This window comes from Panicum virgatum, chromosome 5N (genome assembly GCF_016808335.1).
Source record: "Panicum virgatum strain AP13 chromosome 5N, P.virgatum_v5, whole genome shotgun sequence".
In the NCBI taxonomy this organism is placed as follows: Eukaryota; Viridiplantae; Streptophyta; class Magnoliopsida; order Poales; family Poaceae; genus Panicum; species Panicum virgatum.
Window position 1 is genome coordinate 27,719,668 of NC_053149.1, and position 9,127 is coordinate 27,728,794.

The window sequence follows — 9,127 nt, forward strand, 5'->3', positions numbered from 1 at the left end:
AACACCCCCCCCCTAAGCTTAAACTTTTGCTCGTCCTCGAGCAAAGCTTAAAATGAGGCTCGGTGGATCAGGAGTTGCGTCAATGTTTACCCCCTGCAGGTACCTTGTGCACAGCATATTACTCTTCCCGTCTGTACTTATGAAAAGTTGGCACATACCTAAGCTTCTGGAAGATGGGGCATATTCGTTTTTCATCCCTCGGTCTTGGGCGGTTGTTGGACTGAACAACCTTCACCGGAATGTTCCCTGCTACCTGTTTAGGTTCCCAGCTCGGATTTTTTATAAGAATTTTTCAAAAAAGGTTCAGGTTTCCCAATTGTACTCTCGAATCGCTCAAGCGTATGATCCTCACCTTTGGTCGAGATATCTAACCATCTTCTTCCTATCTCTAAAGCTGATATGTGGAGTTTGTGGATAGGAAGATGTTTGCATACCTTGGTTACCTGTATTGCCCAGCCGAAGAGTGATCCACGACGGGGTCGGTACTTAGCCAAATTCAGGTCTCATGGAAGATGGAATATTTGGAAGGTGTGAGGGAATGAAGTAGATGGCTTCCCACTTGGATTTATTTGAACTCCATAATTTGCAACTCTTTTAGGAATGGAGAGTGGTCTTCTCTTTTTTTAGAAGATAACTCCACTCTCCCCTTGTTGATATAACTTGAATTCTTTGGAGTCTTGATTGGGAAGCTCTTTGTGGGATGAAATGAGGTATTGGGATTGTGATTGCAGGGGAGTATATCTGGCAAGTATGGATGCCAATATCCAGAATGGGTGACTGACAGGCTAGATATTTTTTGTCTAGCAAATAGTGAGTTTATGGGGGATGAAGACCTGTAGATGGCAAGTACCATTCCCGAAGCGGATCCACCATTCGACAAAGCTCAAAGTAACTTCAGATAGCTCAAATGGTTTATGCAATATAGGGCTCTGGATGGGTCATTTTAACCATGGGAAACCTTTACCGAAATTTTAATTTTGAAAAGAATTCCGAGGGGTTCCTTACTAGAGCAAGCAGTTTAAATTCCGGTTTGGGCTATCTCGAATCCCGCAATAACTTAGACTTTGGAAATTAAACTCATGCCTCCACACTACCAGATTTTCAGTGGAACTAATACGTGCCAACTAGTTCAGGTACTAGGAGAGTAAAAAGTTGTAAACGAGGCACATATAGGGCTTAAACAAAGCAACTATTCATCATTTCCAACATAAGAGCTTACACGGATTTCCTCTCATATAGATTTTAATCAAAGCATGGAAATATTTTTAGGATTTTTGTTATGAAATTATTTATTTATTTATCATACATATTTATTATTATTTTTTTGGCATGGTTGCTGAATAAAAAGACGGGTGTGATGACTTACCTGGACTGTGACCCCCCCCCCCAAGCTTCGATGAAGCTCAGTCCTCCTCATCAGAGTCCTGCTCTCCCTCGTCAGGGTCCTCCTCATCATCATCCTTATCCTCCTCATTGTCATCGTTGTTCTCCTCCTCGCCATTGTTGTTCTCCTGTTCGGGCGGCTGGTACGGCTGGTATGGCTGGGACTGCTGAAAGTCCAGCCCAAGGTGAATGAAGACATTCGAGACATCGTACTCAGAGCAGAAGTCAGCCCCCAGCTCTCTTGAGTGAGCTAGGTGTTGTGTGCCATTGTGTCCTGCATCTGCTGCTGCTGTGTACCAAGGGTGTTGATGCAGTTCGAGAGATCTGTGATACTGCAGAGAATCGGGTCCTCATAGTTGAAGCGTGCTGGCGATGAGGGACCCACCTGTGGACCATAAGATGGATGCATACCTGCGGGGTAGTATGGTCCTTCCCACCAGCGAATCCGCTGCTGCTGGCCTGATACGGGTCATAAGTGCAATGCATGTATGCCTCCTCGAAGCTCATGTTCTGCGTGGACGGCCCCGGTTGTGTCGAGGCATGAACTGGGGGTGTCCGTCATGATGGACCTGCTCCAGCCTGCTCGCGCCAGGTCCTGCTCCTCGTCTGCGGACCTGCAACACTCCGTTGTGCGGGTTTTCTTTTCTCCATCTGCAATGTTAGGCTTTTCACCGAGTAGAGAGACAGTCTCGGGCATGGCAGCTCGATCTCCCTATCATACCCAGGGTAATACATAAAGATAGAGTTCCCTAGCCCCTCTCGCATCATGTGCCCTTGCACAAAATGCTCGAGACTGACCTCGTATCTGTATGCCTCCATCTCAGGCAAGAAGGTGACTTCAGCGCCATCCAGCGGTTTGACATACCTTGCCACACGAGTGACCAGTGGGGTAATGTTGATGGGGCTTCTGCCCGAAAGCATCTTCTGCCAATGAGCAAGCATGCTCCAGATGGGCGAAAAATGAAACTTGTTCGCCATAGCGTACAGACACTGTAGCTCAGGCAAGCAGCAGAGGCGAAGGTCTGTGCGAGAATGCACAACCATGGCGAGCCACTTGTCGAGAAACCTCAGAGTAGGATTATGAATTGAGACTATGTTGTTCTTACTACTCACAGGTTCATTAGAAATTAAACTCCACCAAGAGCTATGGTCATACTCATAGCGTTCAGCAAGTGTGCTAGGGTCAAGGATGCATCTTTTATTAAAACCCAAAGTGACACTAAATTACTAAAGGGTCATTTCAAATTGTTCGTTAAAGAACCAAAAAATAAACTTTAGTTTCAGTGCTGGTTTCTTCAACGGTAAGAGACATGAGGAATTCCATGGTCAAGAGTTGCGAACCTGGCTCGATGATGTCGGCGAAGTTCTCCCATCCGACGGTAGTGAAAGCTTGATTTATGTCTTGCAAGAGTCCCGTCATGATGAGGAAGCAGGTTTCGAACCTCTTGGCATAGCCATAAGTCTGTCTCTTTAGTAGCTTGAGTGCTTGCCGCTCGAAGTCGTTCTTGATGACAATTTGTTCAACCATCGTCACGATCCAAATGCGGAAGTGGCTTCGTGGGACTACGGGAATTTCTTCTTCCTCCCGGGATGTGTGTGAACTGTGACTAGAGTCGACCGACATGCTATCCCGAGAAGAAGACGAACTCCGCGAGCTTCTCGATTTCCTCGAGAGTGCCTTCTTGACCTTCTACCTAGCTCGATACAGCACGGTGCCTGCAAAAGGTTAGTACGAGCAATACTTGAAGGAAACAAGGGTTTAAGAAGAGGGTTAGCGATAGCATTAGTCGTTCTTGCGGGGCGTTAAACTACCGCAAAAGTTTAGCGTTCAGTGCGCCATGATTTTATTTAGAGAGGGAATATTTTTGTGTTTTCTAGTTTATGAACTTCACTAATTACTACTCAAGTTTTATTTTTGGGGGAGCTAGTACTTAAGTTCTTTAATTAATCAACTCAATAGAACTTAATTAAGCAAAGAAACTCAAGGAAGGGAGAGGAGATGAAGGAGCTCGGGCTGAGGCAATTAAAACTGAGACTCTGGTGCACTGAGGAGCGTCACTCTCGCTGACTTTTATAGCCGAGCGCAGAGGCCAGGCCGGCCGGCCTGGGGCAGGCCGGTTGGCCCTTGAGCGGCGCCGAACGAGCCACGTCAAGGCTCTACTCCTTAGGATTGCATGTGGCGATGCCGTCATCAGTGGTGACGGGACGTGGGTGGACGACAGGGGCCGGCCGGCCTCAATGAGGCCGCGTGGCCTACCTCTGCACGTTCCTGTGCTCCACCTTTGTCCCTTGCTTCTTATTTACTCCAAGATTCCACTCCCTACTGTTCCCTGCGAGAGGAAAAAAGGTGGGGCCGGCCGGCCTGACACTCGGCCAAAATTTTTTGAGATTTTTCTATGAAGTTCTAGAGATGCAAGATTTCTAAATTTTGAACATGTGTTGGTTAAATTTCAAACATGCTTATGCAAGGTGAAAAGAATTTTATGCAAGGAAAAAAATTAAACTATCCTATATGCAATGCAACGATGGATATGTGCCACTTACCTCATGGCGAGGACTCGGATTTAGAGTCCGGAGCCGGACTCTCCATTCCTGTGGTTTGGTTGTCGTTGCCGGATAGAGTCTTGGGCGATGACACTTTCTTCCGCCACACCTTCTTGGGTGTGGGTGCTGTTTCGACCTTTATCTTTTGTGATTCCAGAAATTTCTTACGCTGGATTCTTCATTTGGCATTCTTCTGATTATGAAGCTTGATTTGCTTCGCTTCCTCTTGAATTCTCAACTCCTCCTGAATCCGTAAACTCTCTATGAACTCAATAAGGGCTTTAATGTTGGGAAGCGATGGTTTCTTCGCCTCTTTCTCTGGTTTCTTTTTCCGATGGACCTCCTTGACTAGTGATCATTGTTCGACCTTCGATTTGAAGGCGAACTTCTCCTTCTGTCCATTGATGTTGAGCTGAATTTCTCCAGCTTCGACATCAATATGGGCGTTTGCTGTACTCAAGAATGGCCTGCCCAGGATGAGCGGCGTCTTGGTGTCGACTTCCATGTCGAGTACGATGAAGTCGACGGGAATGAAGAAATTCCAGATTTTCACCGAAATATTCTCTGCTATTCCCGCAGGGTAGCGGACCGTTTGGACTACTAGCTGGAAACACATGGCAGTAGGGACAAGTGCATGATGATTAAGTTTGTCATAAACTATCTTTGGCATGACACTGACTCTTGCTCCCAAGTCGCAGAGGGCGTTCGAAAAGTGTTGGGCCCCGATCGAGCAAGTGATGGTGGGGCAGCCTGGGTCTTTCTTCTTCACCAGGAGAGGATAAAGTATGGCAGCACTACACTCTTCAGTTAACTGCACGACCTCGGTGGTGAGCAGTGTCCGCTTGTTTCCAAGAATATCCTTGATATACTTGGCATACGTGGGCACCTGCATAGCGTCAAGAAGCAGTATGTTCACATATAGCTTCTTTATTACCTCGACGAATTTGCCGAATTGTTCATCGGCCACCGGCTTCCTTATCCGCTCCGAAAACGGTAAGGTAGTTGTGTCGTGATAGTCCTGTGAAGTTCTAGGGGGTTCCACGGGGTCTTCCTGGGTAGCAGAAGTGTTGGATTTGACAGCCTCCTCCTGCACTTTGTCTTCAACTTCGGTATGGCTAGCGGTTACGGTCTTTCGCTGCTTTTCTGCATCCTGTGGAGATGGTGGCTCTTGCGTGGTCTTACCACCATGCATGGTCACCGCACTAACATTTTCTTTCGGGGTTCTTCCGGTTGCCCGGGTAGTTTTCCCGTGTTAATGTTAGGACAAGAAGATGCAATCTGAGCTACTTGAGTTTCTATCATCTTATTAAAGCTCAGTTCATTCTTAATAACAGAATTAAATCCCTCTAGTTGTGCAGCCATAGATTCCAAGATCTTATCATTAGCAAGGAATTTCTTACTGATGCTGTCGTTAATTTGCTTTTGGCCGTACACTAGATCCTTTAATGTGGGCTGAAAACTGTTATTGAAGTTCATACCTTGTTGTTGACCGAAGGGGAGGTTGGGCTTGGAGTTCCAACCCTGCTGAGGACGGAATCCTGAGTTGGGATTGTTATTGCTCCCAACGAAGTTTGCGTCCTCTTGAGTTAATGGGCATGAGTTGCCCGAGTGCCCAGTCTCGCCACATGTTTCACATGTAACCTCCTGGTGCGGAGATTCCAGCTTCTTCATCAGAAGTTCCAATTTGGTAGCCAACATATCGACTGTGTCGATCTGATGCACGCCCCTGGGACAGGCTGGCTTCCTCTCTCCTTTCCATCTCTGGTTGGAAACTATCTTGTCAATCAGCGCCTTCGCTCCTGCAACATTGAGAGAAAGGAAGGAACCACCCGCTGTTGCGTCAATGTGGTCTTGGGCTTGCTGATTCAGGCCATGGAAAAAGTTCTAAATAATCAGCCACTCTTCTATGCCATGGTGTGGACATGCTTGAATGTACTCCTAGAGACGTTTCCAGATTTCCGGGATACTCTCTTCCGGCAATTGTTGAATTCCGGTGATCCTATTTCGGAGGGCATTGGTCTTGCCCACTGGAAAGTATTTTGCTAGGAATGCATTTGAATAAGCTTCCCATGTCGTGAAAGCTTCCTTGTTGGAATAGAACCACATCTTGGCTTTCCCGAGCAGTGAGAACGGGAACAGACGAAGATGGACGATATCCAGTGTAGTTCCTTTGGGGTTGATGGTGTTACTCACCTCCAGGAAGTTCTGGAGATGTGCATTGGCATCCTCGGATGCCTTTCCGCAGAATGGACTTGCTTGGACCATATTCACTAGTCTAGTTTTCAGCTCAAAGCCGTCATTGCCGGCTTGGTTGATGTTCAATCCAGTAGGGATGTGGCTACTGGATGGGCAGAGAACTGACGAAGAGTCTTCTGAGCCATGGGTGAGGATGCTGAAGTGGATGGTGCACTGTAAGGCCAAGTGAGTCTCTTCTGTGGTGGGACAACGCGGCATCTCATGACTCTCCCTATTCTTTCTAGATTCGGGTTGAAGTTACTTGGTAGGTTGAAACCGGTCATGCACTGCTCTGCATCAATCAAAAGATAGAGAGAGCAATGATAAGCCCGCTAGGGTTAGCGGCGACAAAGTAGTAAAGTTTATCAAACTATCTACAACATCTTTAGCCAATTGCTTCCCCGACAACGGCGCCAGAAATACTTGTTGGCGTTTCTTATGCCTATTCCGCAAGCGTACAGAATCACCGCTATAGCACTTCACCTTGGAGTATTCTAGGGTATCGTATTTTTCCTTAGGGAAGCACTATGGTAAAGAGTATCGTAAATCGAATGATAGCCGTACTAGTTTAATCGACCGACTAACTAGACGGGGGTAAGCCAGATGGATAAGTAAGATAAATGGCCAGGCAATGACCGAGTGACACACGGAGGTTCAACTCCTTAGAGAGGTAGCAGCTGGGAGGACAACGAGCGAGATAAGACACCTGATACACTTCTGAACTATCGAGCTAGCCTCTCTAGATCAAACTAAACACCTAACTAGTTCTAGGGAAAGCAGAGCTTACTTCGGCGGCTGGAAGAGGAAGGACTTCAGAAAGGGATGAGAGGGGAGTCCAACGACAACCTGCACTACTGCTATGAAAACACCCGAACGTGGTGGACTACAAAGGACGGATAGGGCTGTCACCACCTACCAACTACCACAATGGTTCCGTGGGGTGGAACACACTTTCTAGCTAACACTAAGGTCAAACACCATGTCTGAACTCGGTGTTAGGATTTCTCTCGAGGCCTTCGAGAGAAATCCCCCTAAACCTAGAGCACTAACTTGAGATACTCTAGTCCGGGCGAGAAAACCCGTAAGATAGGATCCCGATTACTTAGAAAGATAACTTAGCCTAAGCTAAAGGAAAACTTCCGCGCTCGAGCTGGACACTCAGACTCGAGTAAATAAAAGACAGTGGAAAGTAAAGCTAACTCAGAAAAGTAGAGAAGATAACTTATATTGATAATGTCAAAAGAAAGATAAAAGAGCTATACCAGACTTCCGACGACTCCGGAATCCCGAGCAAGCTTGACTCGACTCTAACTCCCAAGATACTAACCTACTCTAGAAAGTACAAGTGAAGAGAGAAGAGCTCCAATGGTGTGTGTTGTAAGTGATGGATGGGTTCTCTATTTATAGGCTTGCAAGGTCGGTTCCTGGCCGGTACTGCAGTTGGCGTCAGTTGTAAGCAGGTAAGGCGGTTGAGCTTAACTACCACGCGAAGTCCAACCTGAGAGGCTTCTGTAAGGATCACCGGGGTGTCCGACCCTAGAGGGGGAGGGGGTGAATAGGGTCGCTAATCGCTTTTTATCCTAGGGCTCAAACTACTTGCATAAGATAAACCTAACACGTCCTACACATGCTAGTTATGACTAAGGTTTATCTATGCTACTCTCTACTTACCCCTAAAAGACTACAACCTAGCCAATCCTAATCAGACTAACTAGGAAAGTAAAGGTATGCAATGTAGAGTAAATGCGGAAACGTAATGCGGTAAGTAAAGAGGTAAGTGCAAGAGGGATGCAAACTCCCGAGTAGACACGGTCATGTAACGTGGTTCGGCATAAACGCCTACGTCCACGGGAGACCGAGGCTCTTCCGATCACCGTCTTGCACTACGCCACCAAGGCGATGCCGGCAAGCAAAGGCAAGTGCCCCTAAGACACCGAGTCTCGTGCACCGCCACCGTCTCTCTCGATCACCCGGCCGTAATCCACTACGGAGCTTTTTCCACCAAGGAGGGGGCCTCCTCTTCCCCCGCACAAAGTGTCGTTGCCTACTCCACACCAAGACGGAGGGTCACACGACGGATCACAAGTTGCTTGCCTCAGCAAGGCTTCTCTCAAGGGAGCTCTCGCAAGAACTAATCCCTATTACAAGCACTAAGCACTCTCACAAGTGTGCTTGAGCCTATATGATGTACAATGAAGCTCTAGGATGGTTGGAGATGATCTTTTACTCTTGTATGCTTGTATGGTCTCCAGCACCCTTCAAATGGCCGGGGTGAGGCGTATATATAGGCCACCAAGTCTTGTAGCCATTGCTCCAATGGTCAGCAGAAAATATGCGTATCATCGGATGAACTGATGCCTCTGGCTGAGGTAGCGTCGGTTCTTCCGGTCACTCATAACTCGAAGTAGCCATTGAACTCCTGACAGCTAACGCAGTGATCACCGGTTGAACTGATGCTTTGTACCGATGCATCACCGGTAAATCCGGTGCTTAAGAATCTTCTCCAGGGCGCTGACGTCATTGCACCGACGCAATACTCCGATGCACCGTCGGTTGAACCGGTGCTGAAGAAACTTCTCCTGGGCACTTGACATCGTCTCTGGCACACAGTACGCCCAATGCACCGATGCCCTTTCTTGGATCGTCGGTTCAACCGGTGTCTATAGGCTGACTTGGCTTCGATTCCCTTCTGCACCAAACATCATAGTGTCGGTTCTTCCGACAAGCGTCGGATGCACCGATGCTCCTGGCGTCGGTTCTTCCAGTGCTACTGACCAAAGAGCTTTCAGGGCGCTGTCCTGAGACCCGCGAGGGGCGGCTGCCCCCCTAAATGTGTGCATTTAGTGTTTGAATCACCAAGCAAATGTATGCACATTGATTTTGACACAATTGGGAAGTTTACCCTATAGCTTGTGTTCATGGTACACATATGAAGTACATACCTCATGAAGTCCATGTACCATGA

General features: G+C 47.4%; 1 protein-coding gene and 1 non-coding gene across 2 annotated transcripts; one reads left to right on the forward strand and one right to left on the reverse strand.

The window, feature by feature from the left end:
* Positions 1-4,282: 4,282 nt before the first annotated feature.
* On the reverse strand, positions 4,283-5,119 carry LOC120674718. The gene is made up of 3 exons (XM_039955857.1): positions 4,862-5,119; positions 4,607-4,813; positions 4,283-4,531 (listed from the first exon to the last, which is right to left on the reverse strand). The coding sequence occupies exons 1-3, from the start codon at positions 5,117-5,119 to the stop codon at positions 4,283-4,285; spliced, it is 714 nt and encodes a 237-aa protein (XP_039811791.1).
* A 714-nt stretch (positions 5,120-5,833) lies between these two features.
* Positions 5,834-5,940, forward strand: LOC120677069. Its single transcript, XR_005676138.1, has one exon. It is a non-coding gene; the product is annotated as a small nucleolar RNA R71 (small nucleolar RNA).
* Positions 5,941-9,127: the final 3,187 nt, after the last annotated feature.